The sequence below is a fragment of the Crinia signifera genome, chromosome 4 (genome assembly GCF_055691185.1).
Source record: "Crinia signifera chromosome 4, ASM5569118v1, whole genome shotgun sequence".
Classification (NCBI taxonomy): Eukaryota; Metazoa; Chordata; class Amphibia; order Anura; family Myobatrachidae; genus Crinia; species Crinia signifera.
Window position 1 is genome coordinate 8,617,272 of NC_139220.1, and position 27,903 is coordinate 8,645,174.

General features: G+C 49.0%; 1 protein-coding gene across 14 annotated transcripts in view; it reads right to left on the reverse strand.

Annotated features, from left to right (window-relative positions):
* Positions 1 to 7,552: 7,552 nt before the first annotated feature.
* Positions 7,553 to 27,903, reverse strand: part of WNK1 (WNK lysine deficient protein kinase 1) — a 94,518-nt gene continuing 74,167 nt past the window's right edge. For 3 of the 14 annotated variants that reach the window (XM_083180960.1, XM_083180972.1, XM_083180974.1), the window contains 20 exons: positions 26,748 to 27,194; positions 26,077 to 26,313; positions 25,633 to 25,715; positions 25,381 to 25,543; positions 24,406 to 24,522; positions 24,146 to 24,319; positions 24,010 to 24,067; positions 23,695 to 23,826; positions 22,200 to 23,611; positions 19,857 to 19,940; positions 19,585 to 19,671; positions 18,959 to 19,031; positions 18,385 to 18,458; positions 16,866 to 17,446; positions 16,433 to 16,635; positions 16,083 to 16,262; positions 15,494 to 15,586; positions 11,255 to 11,296; positions 10,470 to 10,660; positions 7,553 to 10,139 (listed from right to left, as the gene is read on the reverse strand). In XM_083180960.1, the coding sequence (XP_083037086.1) occupies positions 9,819 to 10,139; positions 10,470 to 10,660; positions 11,255 to 11,296; positions 15,494 to 15,586; positions 16,083 to 16,262; positions 16,433 to 16,635; positions 16,866 to 17,446; positions 18,385 to 18,458; positions 18,959 to 19,031; positions 19,585 to 19,671; positions 19,857 to 19,940; positions 22,200 to 23,611; positions 23,695 to 23,826; positions 24,010 to 24,067; positions 24,146 to 24,319; positions 24,406 to 24,522; positions 25,381 to 25,543; positions 25,633 to 25,715; positions 26,077 to 26,313; positions 26,748 to 27,194 (4,752 nt within the window). In that variant the 3' untranslated portion in view covers positions 7,553 to 9,818. The remainder of the gene's footprint in view (positions 10,140 to 10,469; positions 10,661 to 11,254; positions 11,297 to 15,493; positions 15,587 to 16,082; positions 16,263 to 16,432; positions 16,636 to 16,865; positions 17,447 to 18,384; positions 18,459 to 18,958; positions 19,032 to 19,584; positions 19,672 to 19,856; positions 19,941 to 22,199; positions 23,612 to 23,694; positions 23,827 to 24,009; positions 24,068 to 24,145; positions 24,320 to 24,405; positions 24,523 to 25,380; positions 25,544 to 25,632; positions 25,716 to 26,076; positions 26,314 to 26,747; positions 27,195 to 27,903) is intronic. The other 11 variants (XM_083180961.1, XM_083180975.1, XM_083180963.1 and 8 more) reach the window with 11 other exon arrangements.

Sequence of the window (27,903 nt, forward strand, 5' to 3'; positions counted from 1 at the left end):
GGTATGAATACTGCGACAGAGCCAGAAGGTGTTTTTCTGCCCATGTTAGAATCTTGGACACTTCTGGCATGGCTTGCAAGGATCGGGATTCTACTACTGCCCCCAAGCCTCGTAGGCTGGTGTCGGTAGTGAGAAGTATCCAGTTTGTGAACCAGAATGGCCGTCCCTGGACTAATTGATCTGTTTGTAACCACCACTGCAGGGACACCTGAACCTCCGGCGTCAGTCGCAGGAATGTCTTCCGAATGTGCTGGTGTTGTCCGTCCAACTATTGAAGTATAAGCTTTTGAAGTGGTCGGGAGTGAAACTGCACATTCAACCCTGTCAAATGTGGACACAATTAGGCCCAAAATCCTCATGGCCTCGTGGACTGAAACTTTGGGCTTCTGTTGGAAGAGACGTATCCTCTGTTGCAGAGTTAAGGCCCCCATACACTATGCGATTCTCGGCCGATTTCATCCGATTTCGGCCCTTTGGGCCGATAAATCGGATGAAATCGGCCAAAAATCGCATGTGTTTGACATCTGATCTGATCAGATGCGTGGTCCCATGCGCATCGGATCTGATCAGGTGGTCGGACCTGCAGAACATAAGATATATCGGCATCTGACCCATCATGGGCACATCGTGGGTGCTTTTGCACCCATGATGTATCAGATCCGATATATCTATATGTTTGGACCCTCCTCTCGCCCCGCGCAGTACGCATACATCACCGGAAGTAGGAAGCCGCCGCAGCGTCCTGTGGGCTGTCAAAAATGAAGTGCGCAATGACCGGTAAAAGAAGCTGTGCTCCGTTGCCTCTGGGCTGAGCTCCGGCTGTATACAGCACCTGATTGCCTGCGCGGCTCTCTGTAGACTCCAGTGTTATAAGAATTTAACACAGGAGTCCACAGAGAGCCGCGCAGACACTGTCTGCTGCTGGAGCTCAGGTCGGAGGTAACAGACTGAGCACTGCTTTATATTCACTCCTACAACAACAGTCCCATCCGTGGTACACTTCCCCAGACCGGCATTATTTATCATACCCACCGCACACACACTACCCTGTTAATCATCAGCAGTGCACAGTTCGTTAGGTTTATCACTCTGATTTATTTCAGCACGCTGTCACCTAACTGCTTTCCCTCCTCTACACATCTCCCTTTTCACCTCAGCAGCACAACTCCCCAAGCAGGGGACACACAGACCTCGCTCTAGAGAGGACACACTATCAGATGCACAAACATTCTACACTTACCCTCCCCCAGTATAACAGAGTGATTACAGAGATCCTTTCCCCACTCCCAGCCTCATTTGGTCTTATTTGCAACATACTGTTAAAACTGTAACTAGTCCTGTAACCAATTATACTGTCAATTAAAAATATATGTACCCCAGCTACATTACTGGGGGGGGGCTACAGTTTAGGATCAGCCTTGCTGGGGCAGAGGGGGTGAAGGGCTACACTGAAACATTTGGGGACAACTAGAAATTATTATATTATTAAAAATAGTATTAAATCAATATTATTAATATAATATTAAATAAATTAAAAACTATATAAAAAAAAATAGAAACTAGCTCCAGGTCTCCTGGCACAGGGGAGGCGGGCTCATAAGGACAGCCTAGGATCAGAGACTCCGCTGACGGCTCAGGGCCACTGTGCGTCAGATAAATCACATGTGATTTATCTGACACAAATTGGATATATAAAACGGCACATCAAGTGTCAATATGTATGTAGGCCTCCTGGGAAGCTGCAGGGGAAGTTCAAGGAAAATCAGATGCAATTTACAGGTCAGATAAATCTTACTAGTGTATGGGGGCATACTAGTGTATAGACATTTGTCCTGTGGCAGAAATAATCTCTGTGCCTGGGAATCCAGAAGCGCTCCCAGATGGAGCATTCGCTGTGACGGTGTTAGGGAGGACTTGTCCCAATTTAGGAGTGTTAACGTTGGTGTTTTAATAAACCAGTGGATGGAAATATAATAATACTATATGAGTTACCATTTAAACCTATGCAAAGCGTTACCCGTAGCAGCGGCTGGTTGCCACTGATTTCAGCTAGTTATTTGAGTGTGTATAAGCTCTTTTACTCAGACAATGGGAGCACCTCATTTACATATGACTAGAAGCTCTAGAAACTGCAGGCTTAAGTGTACAGTGACCATTCCAGGTTTTACTGCTGTATGAGGACTGACCAATGTGCCGTTACCCTTGGCAACCAGTACTTTATACAGAAGTATACAATGTAGGCATGCGTTCCGGCACACATGCGATTGGGTCTCTCCCGGAGCTCCTACAGTAATTATATAATTTATGAGCAGTAATACACCAGCGATACACCAAATATATTGGTCAGTAGCTTAATGGATAAAGCTCTATACTGACTCGGCGTTGGAGACGCAAATCCCCTGGTTAAAGAAATGATGCAATCAACCACAGGTTATAATAAGATCAGGGCACTGACCCTGTGTCTGCATGTGTATTCAAGTCCAAAGCGGACGCAGGTGATTGAAAGGGAAACACACAATTTCACTATAAAGGGGCACAATACAGCTTATACATGAAGGAACAGTATTACAATAAGATACAAATACAAGTACAGCTAACACAGGCAATTAGCACGGAATAAGGATTATTAATTTACCGTCAAGGGAAGCAAACACCACGCCGGATACAAATCCCAGGTGCCTGGGTATGTGTTCTGGATAGATCACTTAATAATAATTCTCAGAAATAACATTGCTTGGGCTTTTAAAGTAAAGGGGTGTGGGGTCAGGCTGAATGATCATTGGGTACAAGAGAGGGGCTTGGGAAGCTCATCATTGGCTCTCCTCTTCACGGGGACTTCTTCCTGTGAGATGGGAATCTCATCAAACCATGCTGTTTCTTAAGGCCCCCATACACTATGCGAATTGGCCCCGATTTCACCCGCAGTGAAATCGTACCAAATCGCAGGTTTTGACACCCGGTCCGACCCGATGCGCGGTCCCGTGCGCATCGGGTCAGAGTCGGGACGTCGGACCGGCTGCACATAAGATAAATCTTATGTGCAGCCGTGGGGACTCTGAGGACGCCGGCGAGGGAGGGGGGCGGCAGGGGGAGCCGGAGCAGGGAGCTCCGTCCGGGTAGGGGGGGGGGGGGGACACACACACCGCTAGTAGTGCGGACGCTGCGGGGGACACAGGCGGCAGTGACATAGAGCCGGGCAGGGGGAGCCGGGAGCTGTCAGCACTGAAAAAAAAAAATCCCATACAATGAATGGGCAGCCTGTGATTGGCTGAGCGCTCTCTCAGCCAGTCAGCAATTGGCTGAGAGAGCGCTCAGAGCAGCGTGCATCCGTCCCCCCAGCCGCCTTGCAGCATCCCCCGCCACCTCGATGTCCCCGGCCCCCCTGCTCGCTCCACATTGCAGCTCCCCGGGAGTTGCAAATGATACATCGCATGCGATGTATCATTTGCAAAACTTGGCACATCAGTGCCTAATCGTGTGTCCCCCTCCCGGGGAGCTGCAGGGGGAAATCAGGTCCGACTTGTCCTTAGGACAAGTCGGACTAATGTATGGGGGCCTTTAGTCTTTGTTCTTGGAGTGAAGTGGCCCAGAGAACTGGAATGGGCCGGAGCTATAGCCATTGTTTCTCAAGTACACTGATTCATCACTACAACACAATCTAGGTATCACTAAGGTCATATATAGTGATCCTTTCACTATACAGACATTTGCGACTGTTGACGGCAACTGATACAAGTTAAATCAAAACAACATTTGGGGTTTACTCAGGGAGTTCCATGCGAACAGACAGAGACAAAAGGGAACATATCTTTAAGACTTTAACCATTAATGTTTCACGTCCGACCCTGGTAGTTACGTTTAAGCTAATAAGACGCAAGTGGCGCCATGGAATTGTGCAGTGGGCGGTCGTAAGAAATTAATGGCGTAGAGCTGCAATTTTGACTTCCACAGGAGCCAACCATGCCGATGGAGAACCGTGATTGTTGTTTGCAAGTGTGCTAGAAGAGCCACTGGCGACTTGGCTACAAGGAGCAAATCGTCCAGATATGGGAAGATTCTGATGTTCTGTTGATGGAGATGACTTGGTGAACACTCGCGGTGCTGTGGCCAGTCCAAATGGAAGGACCTGAAACTGAAGGGACCTGATAGCGAACCAGAGAAACCTCTGATGGGAGAGTGTACAGCTTCCTGAGCTGCAAAGTCCTGAGGTAAATTGGCACCCAAAAGCTGCGGGAGGAACCGCAGGCTAGGCGCTACCTCCCCTATGCTGGCCTTCCCCCACCGGTGCTAGTTAGCCCTTAGTAAGAATGGATCCCTAGGGATCCAGCCTGCGCTCTATGCCCGGTGGTCTAGTGGAGTCCATGCCGCATAGAGAGCCTTACCTGTCCCTGTGTGTCCGGCGGTGCTAGGCGCCGGGCTCCCTCTCTACCCAGTACCCCTCTTGACTTGGGTCATGGGGGAGTTCCGGTGCCGGCAGGGTGAGGGGGCTGCTGCGCTGTTGTCATGATGACTGACAGCGCAGGCAGCCCAACAGCGTTAACGCTGTAATAAAAGTGTGTAAAATAAAGCTTTTATAGGATTGCCTTGTAAGAGGTAATCCCTGCTGAATAAAAGGTGCACCAGCTTCCTGCTGACACCAATAAAAAACTGAGGCACTAAGCTTGGAGGTGGGGTTATAGGGGAGAACGACCGGGCATTCTGGGAAAACTTAAGAGCTTTGCTGATTGGTGCATTGGTCCTCTGGATCCACCCACAACCCCCGATGTCCCCTGTGGGGACCATGAACCCAGAGGAAGAAACTTTATTATGGAGATACCATATTAAAAATGTATATGATTATTAAATGAATCATACTTTTTTTTCCCACTGGTGTATTTGAGGCAGTTGGGCATCCCTAGGCAACCACTGGCGCACAAACAACCATCATTTTATAAAATGTAAACTCCAAGCAAGACTCTGATAGAGGGGGGCCACTTCACAGATGATGAAGAAATCCTGGAGATCAGGATTACAGGATGCACCAATCCCTGCAGATCAGGATTACAGGAAGCACCAATCCCTGCAGATCAGGATTACAGGATGATGTGCATATGTGACAAGTGGTTCACAGTGTAGCGGTGGATAGGGCAATACGGAGACCATTGCTGCCAGTGGAATATGCACGGGTGGAGTTTGCCATGGGTTAAGAATATCCCTTATATAAATAACTGGTAATAATAGTCTCTGTACAGCGCTGCAGAATATGTGTGCTATATAATAACTGGTAATAATATTCTCTGTACAGTGCTGTGGAATATGTGTGCGCTATATAATAACTGGTAATAATAGTCTCTGTACAGCGCTGTGGAATATGTGTGCGCTATATAATAACTGGTAATAATATTCTCTGTACAGCACTGCGGAATATGTGTGCACTATATAAATAACTGGTAATATTCTCTGTACAGCGCTGCGGAATTTGTGTGCACTATATAAATAACTGGTAATAATATTCTCTGTACAGCGCTGCGGAATACGTGTGCGCTATATAATAACTGGTAATAATAGTCTCTGTACAGCGCTGCAGAATATGTGTGCGCTATATAATAACTGGTAATAATAGTCTCTGTACAGCGCTGCGGAATATGTGTGCGCTATATAATAACTGGTAATAATATTCTCTGTACAGTGCTGCAGAATATGTGTGCGCTATATAATAACTGGTAATAATAGTCTCTGTACAGCGCTGCGGAATATGTGTGCGCTATATAATAACTGGTAATAATATTCTCTGTACAGCACTGCGGAATGTGTGTGCGCTATATAATAACTGGTAATAATATTCTCTGTACAGCGCTGCGGAATGTGTGCGCTATATAATAACTGGTAATAATAGTCTCTGTACAGCGCTGTGGAATATGTGTGCACTATATAATAACTGGTAATAATAATCTCTGTACAGCGCTGTGGAATATGTGTGCACTATATAATAACTGGTAATAATAGTCTCTGTACAGCGCTGTGGAATATGTGTGCGCTATATAATAACTGGTAATAATAGTCTCTGTACAGCGCTGTGGAATATGTGTGCGCTATATAATAACTGGTAATAATAGTCTCTGTACAGCGCTGTGGAATATGTGTGCGCTATATAATAACTGGTAATAATAATCTCTGTACAGCACTGCGGAATATGTGTGCGCTATATAATAACTGGTAATAATAATCTCTGTACAGCGCTGCGGAATATGTGTGCGCTATATAATAACTGGTAATAATAGTCTCTGTACAGCACTGCGGAATATGTGTGCGCTATATAATAACTGGTAATAATAATCTCTGTACAGCGCTGTGGAATATGTGTGCGCTATATAATAACTGGTAATAATAATCTCTGTACAGGGCTGCGGAATATGTGTGCGCTATATAATAACTGGTAATAGTCTCTGTACAGCGCTGAGGAATATGTGTACGCTATATAATAACTGGTAATAATAGTCTCTGTACAGCGCTGTGGAATATGTGTGCGCTATATAATAACTGGTAATAATAATCTCTGTACAGGGCTGCGGAATATGTGCGCTATATAATAACTGGTAATAATAGTCTCTGTACAGCGCTGTGGAATATGTGTGCGCTATATAATAACTGGTAATAATAATCTCTGTACAGGGCTGCGGAATGTGTGCGCTATATAATAACTGGTAATAGTCTCTGTACAGCGCTGAGGAATATGTGTACGCTATATAATAACTGGTAATAATAGTCTCTGTACAGCGCTGTGGAATATGTGTGCGCTATATAATAACTGGTAATAATAATCTCTGTACAGCGCTGCGGAATATGTGTGCGCTATATAAGAAACTGTTAAATAAATAAATAACATTTATGTATATTCCTGTGTGCACAACCAGCATTGTGCCCGCTGTACACAGCTGGGGCCACCTGCACGCATGGCGATACCAGTTCCCATTACGCTCATAGTAAGCGGAGACCTGGTCTGGTTGTGGAGTCTGTAACAGTCGCTGCTTCCAGTTGTAGAATACACAACAGATAGACGTATTCCCGATGCTTAAAGAGGAGAGTAAAACATTGCGGAACAGTTCCTTCCTTATACACCCTATATAGATCTGCACGGAGGTGATCACAAATAGACATTGGGGAACATTGAGCTCTGCACCGACTTACCGCAACGTACGAGAGGTCTAACTACTATCAACCACTTCATCCAAAACAGTCGGTCACACAAATTGGTCCAATTAGGGCAGATCCCATTATCGTCACTCTCTTCCTGGACCTGTAGGTCACTGGTTTGAGGATATTACACTGCTGCTCTTTCACAATGGTCCAGCAGGACCAAAATCTCAATCAGTATATACTCACGGGTTTAAACCACATGAACAGAGGCAAGGAGCCGCATTGGCCTATTATATATTCTGTATCCTTCATCCTGGTTAGACGGACCCTCTGGAAATTCAGGAATTGGTAATCACTTGACCAGATAACGGACAAGGACCCCCCCACACACACACTTTGCACCCCAGACCAGGCAGAAGAAGAGGCAACACAACCATTAACACAAGCATAAAATAAGGCTTTCCTTTATTAGTTTAATATCAGTCTACAGAGGCGATAAAAAGAGAAAAGTGCAAATTTGTACAGAAAGATGCAGGACAAAAAAGTGCAAACTGAAAATTCACAGCTCCAGGGATCCCACAATCTCATTTATTTCATCGTATTACAGTGTTAAATAATGTCAGGAAACATTTTGAAATCCAGGAAGAGGCTCAATTAGGGGGGAAAGGGGGTGATGGAGGGAAGGGGGAAGGGGGGGGGGGTTGGAGGAAAACGTGGAAATATCTGTGAAAGATCTCAGTAGCATTATTTTTTTACGTTTTAAATTATTTTATTGTGTCCACAAGGGGAAAAAAAATAAAAAAAATCAGTGGAAAAAACAAAATAGTCCAAAGCATGCACATGGTAAATGTAGTAACAAACGTATGTGGGAAAACAAAAAGATATAATATGAATAGAAAATAAATATCAATCTGCTGTTACGAGTGTGCAAATCCCTCGTCAGACCCCGCCGCCGGCTCTCCGCCTAATCCCTATAACCTGCACCTCACCTGCCTAGTACCATCCACATACGGAGTATCCGCAAACCCCACTGTAGCCCTTTCACCAGTAATACATTCGCTATAGACAGACCAATGGCGGACCCTAAGACCACACTCGTCCCACCGTTCTAAAACCTCCAACAATTGGGTCAGATTCTAATAATCCCCAAGTCCATTTTTCAGATGCGGTCGGGGTGTCAAGACAGACCCTCAAAGCAGAACATTGCATTCAGGAATCTAGAACACAGGTTTGTGTAAGAGAATAGGGGTCGTCCACCGCCTGACAGAGTAAACAGATGGCGGCGCAGCGGCTGGCGTTCCGGATCTGCGCTAGTCAGGGATCCTGACCACTTTGGTAACTAATACTGCTCTCAGGTTTTTTCCTTTTAAAAGGTGCCAAAGTTAGACGAGGAAGGAAGTTTTGGAAGTACAGGGGAGCTGCCCCTGAATCCTAATTAATATGAATAAAATCAGGGGCCTGGTAACAAATTCTCGCCCCGCGACAGACAGAACAGACGATACACGCACAAGCATCCAACGACCGCTCTGCTCTCATCAATCCGCAATGCAACTTCACAGCTTAATAAAACAAAAAATATGTATAGTATACCATTAACTGCAAAACAATCTGTCCGATGGTAAAATAAATCCAACGAGAAAAGCCCTAATAACCAGGCTCAGCGCCACTTATCTACCTCCCAATACATTCTAGTCCACGTCCTCGCACTCCGACCCCGTGCCGGGGCAGAATGCCGATCCAACGTCCTCGCACTCCAACCCCGTACTGGTGCAGAATGCCGATCCAATGGCAATCCGCCAGCATCAGTGTCTACCAGGACATTTCCACATACTCCAGACACAGACCATATACAGGACAATTAAATACGCACTTCTGGACCTGGCCTCTACGTACATAAAACACTTCCCACACCCGCTGGAGGCCTCGAGGCTTCTGCCTCCTGCAACATCCCACAAGCCACTAGGGGGCAACGTCCTACAAACCCACAAGGCTGGATCTCTCTCTCTCAAGGCACTAAAAATACGCAGTACAAATATCGGGAGAAGAAAGTTGGGTTCAAGTCGACTTTGTACAATTTTACATTCACATTAAATCTAATAAAAGGACAAGACAGAGCAAAGGTTTTATTAAAGTGACTGATGAGGAAATCAGAGCTGGAGGCTCCGTTCATATGTAACCCTCTAACATTCTTGCTATTTTATCATAACTACTATTGTTGTCCAACAACATAAATATATTTATATCACAGTGTATCCACATCATAACTGATGGCAGAGTAATGTCCTCACCGAACTTTATTATTTTTTTTAATATACTTATATATTTACTTTTATTCATACAATTGTAATGCTGAAGTCATAGCCGTTAATAGTTCTTTGTTTGAAAGCATTAATGATCTATACCGTATGGCAGAGTAGGCGGAGTCTCCTCTCTGCAGCCCCGCCCACTGGAACAGGGTCCGATCCTCCCTCGCTGCCGTAATCCCTGACGCACAAGCGCCCACCGCACCAACCATTATGGACAGTGGAATAGGACGCTGTTCCCGTTTGCTGTGTGGGGACAAACGTCAGGAGTTCCGTGCGGCTTGCAGCGTCTAGGAGGATCAGCACTGACATTCCCCCGGAAGTAGGATCTGTACAGCAGATTCTCCGGTGACGCCATCAGTCTTGCAGAACTTGTCAAGTTTTCGCGCCACCCTCCTGCTAGGTAGTCCGCAGGTTGGGACCCGAGGGGTTACTGATCGATTTCTGAAGGCTGCTCATATTAAAGTTTTGTAAGGAGGAAGTTACGTTTGGGGGAAATTGGTTGATGGGCTGGGAAGGTGGCGGAGCGCCGGGTCCACTCCACTGAGATTGGAACGCGGTTCCCTGATAGCCGAACTGCTGGGGAGGACAGATGCCAATGGAGTAGTGAGCGAGGGAGTTAGCGGAGGCCGCAGGCATGGAGACGGGTGCACCGAGGGACGGAGTCATCGACACGCACAGCTGGCCAGGAGCAGAGAACTTCCGAGCCATTCCCGGGCCCTAGGAGAAAGGTAGACATGAGTCCAGCAACCTTTACACTGAACAGCACAAACCCAATACCCCTGTATCACCACCAGAGGGCACTGGAGGTATTCGTTCTAGCTCCCTGCACTTAACACCTAGCCGTTGTGTTTCCCTGCCTGGGATGTCACTCTGCTGCTTCTAGCACAGGTCTGGCCTGCATCCCAGTGCCAAAATACAGACCACACTGCGCTAGAGGCACTGCAGACGAGAGCGACGCCCCAGGCAGGGAAGAGGAACTGTATGGGTTTTGGAAGATACAGGGTGCTAGAATGAATAAGACATTGGGATAACAAGTCCCCTACTCACCTCATAGCTGGGATGTCCGGACGTCTTGCTGCTCTTTTTTCCAGTCAGATTCATGGCGTCCCGAGCCCAGTTGTCCACTAGTTTGTGCAAGTCATCAGTGAATGTTCCCTTGCGGCTGGAGGAAACGGGAGCCGTGTTGGACTGGGGGACTGGAGCATTGGAAGTGGCGACTGTGTTCGTGCTGCTGGTCCCTGCAACAAAGAGAGACCGTATAAAAAGTTGGGACTTGTGAAGCCTTCCCAGACGCGGCTTCTCCCAGAGGGACAGTGCGCAGCTGCAACAGCGGGCATACAACCGCTTTAAGAGGCTGACCGCGTTCTAGAGGGATTTAGTGACTGCCGCACCCTTAATTGTGGCAATCTGTCATTTAGAGAATAAATATTTGGGAACACATACGATCAACTTCCCAAATGCGTGAGAGGTTTCATTTCCTGCCAGAGCGCTTACCGCAATGATGCTCAAACTCGGTCCTCAGGACCCCCCAACAGTTCATGTTTTCCAGGTCACCCGGCAGGTGCACAGGTGCACTCATTCACCGACACATTTTAAAAGATCACAGGTTTGAGCTAATTACTTCACTCGCGATTCTTTGTGGAGACCAGGAAATCGGGAACTGTTGGGGGTCCTCCGGGACCGAGGTTGAGAGCCACTGTCTTACACGACACGCTGCCCCAATACACAGGAAACCTTTACAGTATATACCACATCGATGGGGTCCAGCGTTCACTCAGACACTACAGAATGGAGGAGTATATGACAAATATATATATAGAAAAGATAGTTACTACAGAGCTGGTTGCAGGGGCAGACTTTTTTCACCATCTTCCCTGAAGCAGAGAGAGAAAGAGAAAGGTGTTAGCACAGAGCTGGCGCTCCGAGGACAGACACAGCGGGAAGGGGGAGAGAGGAGATAAAGAAGCAGCAAGTAGCAGGGATCAGGCAGAGCTCAGGCTGAGAGTTATCGCTCCTCCGAGCCCCCACGCACGGCTATAGATGAAGCACAAGCAGCTGGGGGGACGGATCTACAGAGGGATTGCAGAGGAACAGAATCAGTATGGGGGAGAGTCTAGGTCAGTAGCTTCAGCCTACAAATGCCCATTATCTGAAGGTTCCTGTGACCGAGTTGTGGGTCTGGGCTGTGCTGAATAGTATCCCACAATGAGCGCCCTGCAGCGGTCAGAGAGAAGGGATTAGCGAAATGCAGGATAACACGATCAGGCGGAACCAGCTGCTGGGGACCAACGAGGAACGTTTTGTCCTAATTCTAGATTTAGCTTTAGAATCATTGGAGGAAATCGGGAGACTTTCCAGGTAAATGTACTTGGTAATCCATTGGGGGACACTAGAACATTGGAATCTATAACGCACAGGGGGGGCCCTGGGGTACAGCCTGGCATACACTTTGTGATGTGGATGTTACCTGAGGCCTGAACCTTTAACCCCTTCCAGACACTCCTGTGAGATCACCAATAGTTTGCCCAACCAGAAGGTAAGAGACTGTTCCCACCTGGGAGCTACAGATGTGTCCGCATACATGTCTAACAGCCCTTCTAGTCGCGCCAATCTACAGAGCCAGGTGTCGTCTTGCAAATGTTTCATTATATTTGTTCAATAGGTTGCACAAGCAGCTTCTGCTGAGTGACATGCCTATATTCTGTCTATGACCACGCTGTATGTGTATACAACATGCCATGTGCATCATGTCCGCTCCGTTTTGATAATAAGGCCTAATTTATCGGAAAAGGTCACATGCAAAGACGTCGAGCGCTAGCGTCCTAAACCTCACTCTGCTTATTACAGAGCCCCCCCAACGTAACATGCTCAGAACTTCTGTGTGCAATGGCATTCCTGGTATTGCCGCTCGCTCCTCGTGCTGCGGACATGTGGCTGATCCAATCAGCCTGCTCCCTCTCCTCGCATGATCCTGGCGGAGGACACACTTGGTACTGCCCTGATGTGGGCGTGGCACATTCCCCGACTGTCCTGAATGGCCGTCCCCACAAGAACCTATAGATTGTAAGCTTGCGAGCAGGGCCCTCATTCCTTTGAATGTCTGTAAATACAGTGTTTGTTGTATCACTGTCTCCTTTGTAAAGCGCAACGGAATATGCTGCGCTATATAAGAAACTGCTAATAAATAATAAGATAACAGTCAACGTTAAGGAATCCAACAAATTGTGATCCTGAATTAAGAGCGCGAATGAGGGTTTTGCAGCTATAATTATGCAAAATTAATGTTGTCACTAGTAATAAACGTTAAGGAATCCCCAGTGCAACTTTTGAACTCTACGTCACCTCCTAAGCCATAAAGCCAGAGGATCATGAGGAACAAACCCAGAGATCATACACCCATTACACAGCGGTCAGGGACCTGACTAATGGTGATATTGATGTTTAGTGCCAGCAAGACTGATCCTCTACTACTTGTGTCCACAGACATTTCCTCCTACAAGGAGCATTTCCCCACCAACTTCCCACTTGGGAGGAGAACATCTTCTGACATTGGAAGGATCCAACATATGCTTCTATGGAGGACATCTGAACCCAGCACGGTCCAAATCCAGCCGTCAGGTGGTGCACAGGAGGAAGATTACCTCACTGTGGCCCCTGTAAACTGGGGAGAAGACACTGCCCAGAGGGACACCTTTACAAAAATCCCCGATTGACACTTTGCACAGGGTAACTTAGAGTGACACTTGGAATGGACACAAAGCTTTGCCACAGTCCCCCTTCCCCAGACACAGGAGGAAATGACACTGCAGGGTACAATCCTCTGTGGATGTGGAACTGGAGAACAGACGCAGCAGAAGATCATAGAGGAAACAACCAGCACCTGAACCCTGGAGTTTTGGGGAATAAAAGTAAATTGCTCAGGCTTCTGACACCCCAATATCGCAGTGTTCCAGTGTCCCCCAACTGGGTGAAATAGGAATAATATTAGTGGGGTCTGTAAGCAGAAGCAGGACAGGAGGGAATCCCACAATACAGATTCTTATTATATATAGAACTATCGCCCCAAATTCAGAGTATACCTAGGGTGTAACTGCATTACTGTGTATCACCACCAGGAGGCAGCATCAGTTATAAAGTGCAGCATCTCATCGTGGGTGAGCCCTTGGTTTACACCGCGTCTTACTCTGCATCTCCAGAAATCTCTCTAATATTGTAGCCATCCTGTTTGGTACCGTAAAGGGATTTCCAATTCCGTCAGACTATACTTTATGAATCCAGAAGACGCTGTTCCCGTAGCCATGTCATTATTAGCGATGGCAGAAGACACAATAGCCTCTTATTTGCCCGCACACAGGGGAGTGTATAAGCTACACTATATTTAGTTATTTCTCAGGTGCAATCAACTCCCAACTGTCATTTTCAAACACAAAGGCAGATTTATTAAGCTCGGTGAAGTGATAAAGCGTAACTGAAGTTACAGGCTTGGTTTGAAAAATGACAGGTAGGATCTGATTGGCCGGTGATAAAAACCAGACCCTATCACTTCACCGAGCTTAATAAAATCGGTACTTGTGTAGTCAGTCAGCGCTTATTACATTGTGTGGGAACCATTGACCATTTTAACCTGCCTGACATGACAGGTGTGAATGTGTTCCTGGAACACCTCCACTATCCACGCCAGCCCGAAGCGGTACGCGTCCTCCCGACCTTTTCTTACCGCCACTATCCACGCCAGCCCGAAGCGGTACGCGTCCTCCCGACCTTTTCTTACCCCCATTATCCACGTTGACGCGGAGTTGATTTTATAAAGTGTGGCGAGTGCAGCGAGCCCCGCGAGGGGACACAGAATACAAGTTATGTAATCCGCGTGCTCTCGCCACGCTTCGGGCTGGGTGGCTCGCCACACTTTATAAAATAAACTCCACACCGAAGTGGATAGTGGGGGTATGAAAAGGTCGGGAGGGCGCATATAGCGTCCGCTCGCCACACTTCGGGCTGGCGTGGATAGTGGGGGTTTGAAATAGAGGCATTTGCCAGTATGTAACATGGAGCACTGGCATGAATGAATGCGTCCTTTGTTGCACCGCACCCCCTGCTACCGAACCCCTAACCTTGTCCCGCAGGGTTGCCGTATCCTGCGGCAATCATTACTGAGACGCATAAGCATCTGAGGCGCTCGTGCGTCTCAGGCAGATGGAGGGCCCCTCCGCCGGCGTCCACCAGCGAAGCGGATCTGGCAGTTACCGGCGCCGTGTGAGGCGCTCACTAGGCTTGCCGGGGACAGTACGGTGACTAAGTACCTGACTGGGACACAGCGTAGCCTGGCACCATGATAATACACAAGTACCAATAAATCTACCCCACAGTTCATTGGCTGCTGCTTTCTCTCCATTCACTTTATCTCTTCTCCCGGCTTAATACATCCGCCCCAATATCTTGAGATGCGAGAATCGACTAGCGTGCCCACGCATCACATCAGAGGACACATGTGATGTGCACACAATCATACGATTAATCAAAATCGGATGATTGTATGCGATATCCCCCTCGTGTATGGGCACCATTAGGCAATACAGAGTTTTAGCCACATTATGTTCTTCCCTTAACGTTAGATATAAAGGGGGTAAGAATAGGGTCAGACTCTGCTTAGAGAGTCATTATGGGTGATCACCAGGGATCTGGGTACCAGCTGGGTTCCCCAGGGAAGAGCCCAACTAGCCCGGGGCACAAAATACTTCCTAGTGGATGCATGATACCAGTTGCTGGGACAGAGACGGCTTCCTATGAGCATGTACATTATATGGTCGTCTATTGTATTATGATGTATTTACCAATCAGCTTTGGTCACACAGGCACAGATTACTCCTCGTACACATTATACCCATACACTCCACAAGACAGAGGTGAATCATTACTAAACATGGTCCTTGCAGCCCCCCGTAGCCCCCTCTGCACTGCACACCCCCTGTCCTATCAGGAAGCCAGACGTGCGGCACATGAGGCGAGGAAGGGATGCATGCAAGCGGAGGGGGGGCAGGAGAGAGATGAGGAAGGAGTAAAGAGTTACACACAAAGAGCCAAGCAGGGCGTACTGAGAAATCGCGTCCTCCTGCCGGCCACTTTGAAGGAGACCCGCTCGGATGCGCAGCTAAACTTGGCCCAGCCTGTGATGGAAACGGAATAAAACAAGAGACAAAAAAGGACAGAGACAGACGGAGCTGAGACAGGTCACGAGACATCGCATCTGTGCTGCTGCAGAGGACAGCGCTGAGCAGCACAGAGGCGACTACGAGCAGAGCCTCAGCGCTTACAATGCCACAAACACAATGAACACCTGGAATAATCCGGACAGAACTGACATGTCTGCAGCACGGGGCTCATTCAGAATCACATTCACAGCCAGCGTAGGTTACAAGTGAACTCTGTTGTAGTGCCATCTCCTGGCCAGAGAGGATATTACAAATATACTTAGGTTTCTAGCTTTGACGGGTTGTCTGTGAGGTCTCGTACTACATATATTCTGCCTCCTAGTGGCAGCTGTAGAGACGCTATACTGTGGCTCTGGGAAGGATGAATGGGGGACGGGACAGGACGGGGGGACAGACACATCTATCACTGTTAGAAAGGAAAACGGTTACATGGTCTGTGAGCAGCCTTTACCTTGTCCCTGTCCTGATTGGCTGGGCACAGACAGAGCAGCGTCACTGGTAAAGGCAGAGCAGAGGATGTCGCTGGAAGGTGAGGGTTTCAGGAGCTGTCCGGACTCAGGCGCACTACTAGGGGGCAGGAGGAGGTTCTGCTGGGGGAGAACTGCAGGAGTGCTCTGTGCGGACAGATCACCTACAGTAAAGAATACAACAGGTGAGCAGGTGAGGTGACCTGGGCAAGAGGCCGAGTCTGATTACGGATGACCAGGGCCGGCTGTTGCCACGCGTTACTCTGTTTACCTGATTCTGTCAAGTTAATACATGGTTAGCGCACGAAGACGCCGCTCCCGTAAAACCACGTACCTGACAGCTGGGGGCTTCGGTTCCCGTGAGAGCTCCCCCTGCTGGATTTACTGCCCTTTCCCTTGGTGAGTCTCCTCCGCCGGCCAGAGAGGGGTGCTGCAGGGGGGATAATGACGGCGGGGGGCACTTTGCCTAAAGCGGTGTACAGCCGTTCTATCTCCTGCTTCTGCCGGTTGTGTAGCTCTTGGATCTCCTTGAGGTGCCTGTAGACAGAGAGAGAGAAAGATATGAACGTACCCCATGGCCGGAAACCCCTGCAAGACCGCGACTGCACCCCAGCAACATCAAATCTGTCTAACAGAACTGTAATTTTAAACAATTTTCAAACACTAAGCTATTATTATTATTGTTATTGAGGCGCTTAATGGAACGGCGCTCGTTATGCTGCGGCATACCCATCTAACTTGTGCCAGGCAATGAAATGGGCACTCACTTGTCCCGCAGTCTCCGCAGCTCTTTCTTTAGGTCCTCGTCCTCTATGTCGGACTCATTGTCGCTGCTCAGGTACGAGGAGTTGAAGGAGTTGCTGAGACTCTGCAGGCTGACCTTAGAGCCCAGATGGTGCTGTGTGACCGGCGGGCTCCCTGGGCTGTCATCATGGGTGGCTCTGGGCGGGTCGCTCAGAGTGGCCGAAGAATCGGGATGGGAAGACGGCCCATTCAGATGCGGCTGAGTCTTTGGAGAAGACGCGCGGGGGAGCTCGGCATGGCCGCTTGAAAGTTCATCCTGGGCCCGAGAAACAGAAAAGCGTCCCACTTTGTCTGCGGTGGACGTGGAGACCTGAAAGCGCCCCACTTGAACTGACTGCTTGGGGGAGGGGCTTCGCAGGGGAACGTGGGAAGGTCCGACACCGTCCACTATGTCCAATGAGCCGCCGGCGCGGTGCTGAAGCTTCACCAGAGAACTCTCTGGGCTGCTACAAGAGCTGGATGAGGAGGAGCTGGTAGAGGTGGAGGAAGACTCCCGTTGTGGATCCTCGCTCTTCTTCAGCGCATCCTCTGCTGCGACGGACACCTAGAGCAGCAGGGCAGAAATGTTAGTACATAGCAGACACAGCAGCACATTGTTATAGATTACTCATAGCTGTAATGGGAACACGGGCAGCAGAAATAGCTTAGGATTCAGTGTGGATGCAACAGATACAGCATCAACCCCAAACATTTTTGGAACGGTTTCTAGAAATCCCAAGAAAAGCAGCATATAGAAATGGAGTAGAATAACCACAGACGTTCCATGAGAGGGGCACCATAGACCACTTAGGGCTACATGCGCCTTATATCGAACACGCCGCACCAGTCACAGGAATTTAACCATTTTCTATTAACCTCTGTAACAAGGACACACCGGCAATAATAACGCAGCGGGATGGTCCCAGTACCGTATTAATATCGCACTCTTACCGGTGACGGCTCCTCACTGGCATTTATGTGGATGTTGCCAGACACCAGAATAGCTACCGGCTTAACGTGGCAGATTCACCTGTGAGCAGGCAGAAGCACTGCACTGACAGCCGCCAGGTCTGCTTACGGTATACCATCAGTTATTATATAGGGGGACTGACTGACACGTTCCATATCTGCACAACTGCAAAGCCCAGATTCTGATAGAAATGAATGTACCCTACTTGCACTAAACATACCCGGACGAGCCCCCAATCCTCTTTCCGTGGTATTGCCAGATGCTCACTAACTGTAGTATTACCCATTAAAGGCTATTGTCCAGCATGTGTCACATGGTTATAGAAGGCTAATATTGGTGAGGAATATATATATATATATATATATATATATATATATATTCCTGGTAGTGTCATTGATATTTTTATGGTTGTACTGTGTTAATACACATTTTGTGCTTTAGCGATAAATATATAAATTTTGATAATCTGGTATTTTGGCTCCGCCCATGACGATTCACCAGAACAGAATGATGGCGCAGCGCAGGAGACTCACTTGGAAACGCCCCATTTTCAGGACCCCCGCACTGGCGGACGCTTCTCCTTTGGATCTCACTGGCTCTGCTGAAACTGAACAGAAAACGGCAAAAACACAAAAGTGAGCTTAACATTTTGGAGGCCACTACCTCGGCCACGTCCACAGACCGTCCCCCGGAACACCAAACAGGGGGATATTTAATATCTCTTGTAGGAAATGAGAATCACCATGAATTATGAGATGCGCCACGGACCAGACAGCTGACTGCGCCACGGACCAGACAGCTGACTGCGCCACGGACCAGACAGCTGACTGCGCCACGGACCAGACAGCTGATGTTAATGGTAGATTAATTGGAAAAAAAGTAAAAGGAAGTTATGTTGCCCATAGCAACCAATCAGGTTGTGTATAATTTTCTAGGATGCAATAAATGACGGACAGAATCTGATTGGTTTTAGAAATTTTAGCAAATTTCCCCGTAGAAGTCCCAATGTAGCACAATTCCACCCACTGCGACGTTAATGAATAACATATGAAAGATTCAAAAGGACATTACATAGGGTTATACTGTGACTAGGCCTCTGCTGCTTACCATCTGCGGGAGGCTGTGAGGAGGCGGAGCTCCCCGATCCGGCTACATTCGTGGTGTCAGCACTTGGCACAGTCTTAGGGAGGAAACAAAGCATACTGTCATTAATAACGTGCCATATATACATCCCTGGCACCGCAACGCCATAAGAAAGCTCAAACGCACAGCAGAGGGGGGAATCCCAGCCCAAGTGGGCAGGGCACACACACACACAGGGTCAGAGGGGTTCGTAAGTGATCTACGGATTGACCGAGTTATGGTGGACCACCCTTAGTGTCATACGGGTACCGGCCTGTGCGTCAATACCGGGCGGAGGAGACTTTCACTATTAAACCTTCCAATCGATGGCGATTTACTCCGGATACCAACAGTTGCTGCATCGGACATTGTGTAATGAACCAGGAGCTCACTGCCGGAGTGTGGTGCGATCTAATTATGGACTGGTGTCACACCGCTCCCAGTAATGTCATGTCCTGGAATGTTTGCGGGAGGGAAAGGGTGTACCGCGTCATGACCTATTATAACCCCCCCCCCCCCCATGCACATTATGCCAGTGGCCCTATTAAGCATCAGCTGGGTATCCGTAACACTGGGCATCACACAGTCACCCGCCCGGACGTCACACTCACACAGCCGGGTGCAGAGGGCACGGGAACAGTGTCGGGGCTCAACGTCCTTCTCAACTGGAAATCCAGATCTTCCAGAGGCTGCTGGGACTGTAATGAGAAGCAGCGAGGGGTCAGCTGTGGGTGGGAAAGGGTCTGTCCTAATGGACACAGCGCTAGTTATCCCGTAGCTGATGGGGTGGTGGAGCGAGTCGAAGATAGAACATGCACAGAACAGGGCTCATTCATCAAGGGGTTATTTGAAGGAGAGGAGGAAGAGGAGGATCATGCTGCACCTGAGTTAGTGAAGGTCCTGGGAGAGGCGGAAGCGGTTCCCCAGATGGACTGCCTAGTGCGCCCTCTGCCCCGGGCGAGACCACCTACAGGACAGGGAGAGTGAGCGCCATCAGACAGGCAGTGTATACATATAACCGCTATCACTTCTCCATACTATAACCAGACGAGTATGCTGGAACACAGACATACACAGGGTACCTAGAGGAGTCAGCCATCTTGTGGGACGCACCAAGTGTAATGAGAATACTACCCCGCCAGTCTCGAAAAATCAAGCGGTAACCAATAACGGCATAAACTGCGTCCTCACGGTGCGCTAGAGAACCAAGCTCTCATGAATGGTGTCCCCACATGCTGGTGCCAGGCCTGACCAGCCGATGCAGAGGAAGGAGGCACAGAACTGCGTACCGGCTGGCCAGTGACTGTCACATTAGCATTCACAGACTATAACAAAGTCCCGCTCCCTTCCCATCATGCACTGCTAAGAGGACACAGAGATAGGAGAATAATGTCCATGCCAGCCTGGCTGTAATATTAGTCAGCATTCCGATTAGTCCTGTGGAAAATAGGTGGTATACCCCCAGATGCATGAAATGTGACAAACCCCCCCCCATTCCTGCACAGGTTACACATAACTAAAGGTGGCCATACACACACAGATTTGTCTGGTTGGAACAAAAACATGGCTATGGATGAGAGCAAATGACCGTTGACCATTTGCTTGGAAATGCTGGAAAACTGACAAACTGTCACTCATCCATAACCATGTTTTTGTTCCAACCAGCCAGATCTGAAGATAAATCTTACTAGTGTATGGGCACCTTTAGTCTTGTCTGAGTGATCCAGTCCGACTTTATACAGACGTTACTAGAGATAGTAGAGCAGGCTCTTAGACATGTGTCTGATGGAAGAGCTGTGATCTCAGCTGGGTACACACTAGACCACAAATTCCCGTCCTGAGGGCGCAGTAATCGTGCAGGTTTCCAGGACATCAAGGCTTCAGCACAGATCGTTAAATCATTATAACAGAGGTACTAATAAGTCACCTGTGCGCAAGCATGTATATTACTAAAAGCTGGACTGTTCGTTTGCCTTGAGAATCGAGGTAAGGAATGGGTAACGACAAATTATATCATCCAGTGCAGGGGTGGCCAAACTGTTCTGAGAGATCTATCAGCAGGTCATGTTTTCCAGGCCACCGGTGGACCTGTACAATGCGTCAGTTAGGAATGAATGTTGGAAATGCGAGTTGGTAATGACTGCACCTGTGCACCAGCTAGGTGGCCTGATAATGTGACGTTCGGAATGACTGCACCTGTGCACCAGCTAGATGGTCTTATAATGTGACGTTAGTAATGACTGCACCTGTGCACCAGCTAGATGGCCTGGTAATGTGACAGTAATGACTACACCTGTGCACCAGCTAGATGGCCTGGTAATGTGACAGTAATGACTACACCTGTGCACCAGCTAGATGGTCTTATAATGTGACGTTAGTAATGACTGCACCTGTGCACCAGCTAGATGGCCTGGTAATGTGACAGTAATGACTACACCTGTGCACCAGCTAGATGGCCTGGTAATGTGACAGTAATGACTACACCTGTGCACCAGCTAGATGGTCTTATAATGTGACGTTAGTAATGACTGCACCTGTGCACCAGCTAGATGGCCTGGTAATGTGACAGTAATGACTACACCTGTGCACCAGCTAGATGGCCTGGTAATGTGACAGTAATGACTACACCTGTGCACCAGCTAGATGGTCTTATAATGTGACGTTAGTAATGACTGCACCTGTGCACCAGCTAGATGGCCTGGTAATGTGACAGTAATGACTACACCTGTGCACCAGCTAGATGGTCTTATAATGTGACGTTAGTAATGACTACACCTGTGCACCAGCTAGATGGCCTGTAATGTGACAGTAATGACTACACCTGTGCACCAGCTAGATGGCCTGTAATGTGACAGTAATGACTACACCTGTGCACCAGCTAGATGGCCTGTAATGTGACAGTAATGACTACACCTGTGCACCAGCTAGATGGCCTGGTAATGTGACAGTAATGACTACACCTGTGCACCAGCTAGATGGCCTGGTAATGACTGCACGTCGGTCGCCTCGTGTGTACCCAGCATTAATCAGCTCTTCATTCAGGATGTAATCGCGTCACATCTAGTCTACAATAATGTGTCCCTCCTACAGCCCCTGTGGGCCGGTGTTTCCTCCCTTTTTATCTCGCTGGGTATTCCGGCCAGGGGTAACACACAACACGTCTGTACCAGCTCATTACATGGTGGGGATTCCCAATTGTACAAATGTAATGTAAAAGACAACTTACCGGTACCCGAGTGAGCGGTGGCTTTGAGGGAGGTGTCGCAGCTTTCCCTGTGGTTGAAGGGGTAACTGCAGCTGGCACATAAGTGACAGGAGTAACAGCTTGTCCAGGCGTCTGGGTCAGGGTGGGCACACCAGATGGTCCCAGGGGTAAACTGGTGGGTGGTGCAGTTGTTGTAGGCTTGGCCTGGGAAGAGACGGTGGTTGGTGGAGGTCCAGGTAGGGGAACTCCTTCCACCGCACCACCGGTAGCATCTTGCGGTGTCAGTCCATGAGGAGCCCCCACGCTGCCATGTTCACTAAACAGCGACCTCAGCTTCTCCTCCAGAGTCTTTATATCATCAATCCCAGGCTTGGTCAAACTGTCCCCATCACCCTCAACAGAGTGGGCGTGAGGCAGGCTGGGGGCAGGGTTGGACTGTGTTTGAACAGGTGGCAATGTGTGCTGTACGTTGGGCAAGCTGGGCACTTGGTGGCCTACTGGTACAGCCCCAGGCAGCGGAACCTGAGAAGACCCAGGTGTGGGCACTGCTCCACCTGCTAGAGGTACAACCGGTGTTGTTGCCACACCCAGGGGAAGGTGCGTAGGATGAACGAGAGGCGGATTACCAGTCACTGGGACGCTACCATCTTCCACAGGTGCATAGGTGAGTGGCGCAGAGATTGGCAGCGACATCCCAGCTGTACTGGGAACGGCGGTGACCTCCGCTGGCCTCTTGCCACTCTCTGGAGAGGCACTGACCGGGATGCTCTCTACAAAGGTCGGAGCAGAATTGCTGCTACTCAGTTGGACTTGTGCGGGTGTTGCGGTGCTCAGTATAACTGGAGCCGAAACAGAGGTGGGCGGCATGGTACCAGCTATGCTTGCTACCGGCTGCGGCAGTGGAGGGGAGGTCAGAGTCTGTGGTATTGCCCCAGTGGTACTGACTATGGGAACTGACTGTGCAGGGGGTGAGGTCACTGCTCCAGGTCCTACAGGGACCGCCACCACTAGAGGCAATGTAGGAAGAGACGTCACAGGTTGCGGAGTAGCTGTGGTCACAGACATACCAGAAATAACTCCTGTGGCAACGGGTTGAGCAGGCGGAGCAGTCCCCGGGGGAGCCGTGCTCGGAACACTGGTTGGTGCAGCCGTTCTTGAAACACCATCACCAGGAGATGGCTGCTGGACTCCAGACTGCAAGGTGCTGGGGATCGCTATGGGGGGTAGTAAAGGTCCTGTTACATTAGCAGCGAAGGATCCTGCCAGCGTGGTGAGAGACGGTGGGAATGGGGGTCCAGTTTGGTTAAAGATGGGTGGCGCTGTGCTGGGCCCCTCGGCCACCTGCATCTGCCGCATCTCTGCAAATGCATTGTGCAGGCTGACTGAGGATGCAGAGTGGGAGAGGTTCATGCCGGGACCGTGAGAGGCTGGAACTGGAAATGAAGGAATAGTCATTAATAAAAGGGACAAAAAAAATCACACCCCACAATTTGTCCTTCGTAAGACCGGCGCTCACCGCTCAGCTGGGGGTCCTGCGAGGACGTCCCGAAGAACGTGGGCTCCCGCAATCGACTCTCTGGGACCGGGCTGACGATGAAGCGTCGCCCAGCAGAATGAACCACCTGACTGTTGAGACCGGGAACAAAATCTGGAGCAGGGAAAGGGGAACAGACAGAACATCAGAGATACATTCCAGTCTGTTCGGGTCGGATCTACTGCAAACCCATGTACAAGAGGCAACGTTGTCAGAGAACACACTGTATGTACAGTCCCCTTTGTGGCCTCTAGGGGGCAGAATAAGTCCATGCTGAAATGAATGTGGGCTTCTTACCTGCGATCTGGGGCAAGTAGTAGACTGGATCGGGCTTCCTGAACTCCCCCTCCAGCTTCTAGAGAGAGAACACAGTGTTATGGAGCTGGAGTCCTGGGTCGCAGTGACAGCAGCACAGGGCTAAACGTTACCGTACCTGAGACTCTGGGTAATAGGGATCATCCTTCAGCTGCAGACTCTTCGCCTCCTGCTCTCCCTCCGGTTCCACATTGACATAGTCGCTCAGCATCTCATCTGCCTTCTCGATGATGTCTCTCACCTGCTCCACAAAGGAGTCCCGCTCCGTGGCCAGGATGAACACGTTCTGCACCTGATGGTGGAAGAGCAGATTTACCGATAGGACTGGTAATGACACCACCACCGGCCCGGAGGATAACGGTAGATCCGGCAACTTACCATTATGGAGGCAATCTCCTCTGGATTGTCCCCATCCAGATCAAACTTGAAGGTGACCATCTTCCGGTTGTGGGTCTCCAGCTGGCACTCCACTACCCGATCCCCTTTGTTTGATACCTACAAGAGGATGGAAACGCTGGTCAGTAACGAAGTATACACTACAGCGACCCACCGGCTACGCTTCCCAAATGTGGTCCCTTGACAAATACGACCAGCGCATGTTTTCTGCTTCCCCTAGACGAGCCACAAGTAGAGTAATTACCACTCTGGCACGTGGCTCTTGTCAGCCAGCATTCACTACATGCCTGTGCTCCGGAAAACATGCACTAAACGTACAGAACAGGCTTCCCTTTCCCATCGCCGGTGTCCCCATACCAGTTACCAGACTGTTCTAATTAAAGTACATGGAGAAAAGTCCTGGAGATCCCATTTATTACCTACAGGAGAGGAAGGAATTGCCCAATGAACCCCACAATCTATAGGAGGAGAAGAATTATTTGCCCAGTCTGGTGTTGGAACTTTTACTAAAACTCTCAGTGCATTTGTGAAGTCTGGCGAACATTGCACCAGCTGGAATGAAGATCGTCTAACGCACGATAAACTGAGCGCTAACAATTATAACAGGACAGCGGCCATCTGCCAAAATTACGTTGATTCATATATTTTAATACAAGCCAAGTAAATGTAATCAATTGTCTGGAAGAAGGATATTTGCTAGCGTCATGCGATGCAGTATTCTAGATCAGCCACTAGATGGCCCTATCTGCGGAGGCCAAGCACAGGAACGTAGTATTACCACAATGAATCAAAGATTTTTTTAAGGGGGATTTTTCTAGAAGTTCTCTTTGTACTGCTGAAAGTACCCAAGATTTCCGGAAGACGATTATAACAATAATAATAAAAGTAATAATTAAAGTAATAAATATAACAATAATGATAAATGTAGTAGTAATAATAATAATATCAACTACTTACATTAAGAATTCTAAGTTTAGGGCGGGTGGTTTTATCATGCCGTGACCGGCTGCGCACAGACTTCCGGTAGTGCCGCTTGGTGGTGCGGCCTTCGTGTCTCCCACTACTACCGGCGCCTCCCTCATTTCCATCGCTGAGCCCAGATGCCACGTCCGAGTGGGCACTGCAAGACCAAAGACGATTGAGAAAGGGAACATCTCAAACAAGCGCACAGAATGATTTAATGGAGCACCAGACCCTTGTCCACGTTACCTGTCCATAGAGGAAACCAGCTGGGCTGTCTGAGGAGGGGGCAGAGTCTCCGCAGAGGCAGCTTGAGTGACACTTTGGGGTCCCTGTTTGAAAATAAAAATGGAGGTTAAACTGCGGGAAAAAAACAAAACGTTAACTGGCAACATGGAAGCAAAACCACCCACAGCGCCCCCTGGCTTACTATCTCTAAACAGCATGCAGTGCCACGGTAAGGGAGGGCGGTGCATTTCCCCAGCACACGTGAGTGCGCGCGGCAAGTGGCAGACTCACCAGCGGTGGTTCCATCTCCCCAATAACAAGTTATCTTGCTATGAGAAACTCGGCAAGACGGGGTGTTTTCAGCTACCCCTTAAGTTACTATTTCCCCAGGTATATTACAGTGCCCATGTATAGTGCCCTAGGCTCCTCTGCTTCATTTTATGTACTGAGTGCGTAGGCAGCTACCTCTGTAACAGGATGTGGTGGGTTCACAGGCACAGAGGCTGCGGGCAGCACAGCTGGGCCTCCATGAGGAAGTGCCCCGTTGCCGTCCATGTAAGGCTGTGGTAGGCCGGGATGGTATCCGGTCTGTGGCAGGCACTCTGTGTATGTGGTAGGGGACACGACTGATGGAGGGTAGTTTGATGAAGGAGGTAGGCCTGTCTCCATAGGGAACTGAGATGGAACAGGAGTCTGGAAGCCCTGTGATATGGACATAGGGAGAAATGAGTCACTGGATGAGGAACAAGTGCGATAACACAGAATACACAGAGGAGACACAAAGGCAAACAATCACCGCAGGACAGACACTGGACCGAATGCTAGCGGCGTCCCCAATACCAGCACAAGCACTAAAGCCATCTACGCAGACATGTCACTTCATCCAAGTGGTATGCAGTCAGTGGGCAGACAATATCGGCAGTGAGGTTAACTATGGAAACCCACCTTTAAAAAAAAAAAAAACCCTTGCCTTTGCCGACCATAAGCTAGTATCAACTTTAGGTATGCCGACCCTGTCGGTGTTGACCTAGATGTTGTCTACCTCATACCATTCAAGAGTTATCCCTGATTCATCCAATAGGTGGCGACATGTGAAGATACCATCAGTTCCCTGTCTGGCCTGCAGGTGGCAGTACCTGGTATGTAGAGTCTTTAGGAGGCACCAACAGCTCAGCAGCTTGTCCCAGGGCGATTGGTAGAGCCGCAGGCACAGGATGTCGGGGGACCGATGTTAATGGCTGGAGAGCAACAGGAGGTATGTGGCTTGGGGAAATAGGAAGTACCGATGCCCCTAAAGAAAAGGGTGGCAACCCAGACACCGGTTGTCCGAAGCCTGGTGACATTGGTACAGAAAGGGTTGGGAAGCCAGCATGCATCATGGCAGCGGGCACGGACAGTGGCAGCTGTGGGGCTGTAAGTTGGGGGAAGAGAGGTAGGGCCACCAAAGGCTGCGCCAGTGGGAGGAAGTGAGGTGGCAGAGTGGCAGTTGCTGTTGGGACAACAGCTGGGTATAGGGTGGGCATGGTTGGCGCAGGAACCACAGGCTCTCCTTGGATAGCTGGTAAAGGCAGAGAGATGGGAAGCTGGCAATCAAGAATGTAAAAAAAAAAAAAGAAAAAACGTAGAGATGATTTTTTGTTTAGCAAGCAAGGTTCAGAGAAGCAGGGACTGGTCATTATACAACAGGAACCACATCATTATAATGTAACATCAGCATAAACAGACATGCAGGTAACAGGCGGGAGATGGAGGGGGGGGGGGGGGAGAGGGGAGGGGCAGGGACTGGTCATTATACAACAGGAACCACATCATTATAATGTAAGTAACATCATCATAAACAGACATGCAGGTAACAGGCGGGAGATGGAGGGGAAGGGAGGGGGAGGGAAAGGGGAGGGGCTGGGACTGGTCATTATACAACAGGAACTACATCATTATAATGTAACATCAGAATAAACAGACATGCAGGTAACAGGCGGGAGATGGAGGGGAAGGGAGGGGGAGGAAAGGGAAAGGGGAGGGACTGATCATTATACAACAGGAACCAAATCATTATAATGTAAGTAACATCATCATAAACAGACATGCAGGTAACAGGCGGGAGAAGGAGGGGAAGGGAGGGGGAGGGAAGGGAAAGGGGAGGGACTGGTCATTATACAACAGGAACCACATCATTATAATGTAAGTAACATCATCATAAACAGACATGCAGGTAACAGGCAGGAGATGGAGGGGAAGGGAGGGGAGGGGAAGGGAGGGGAAGGGAGGGGGAGGGAAGGGAAAGGGGAGGGA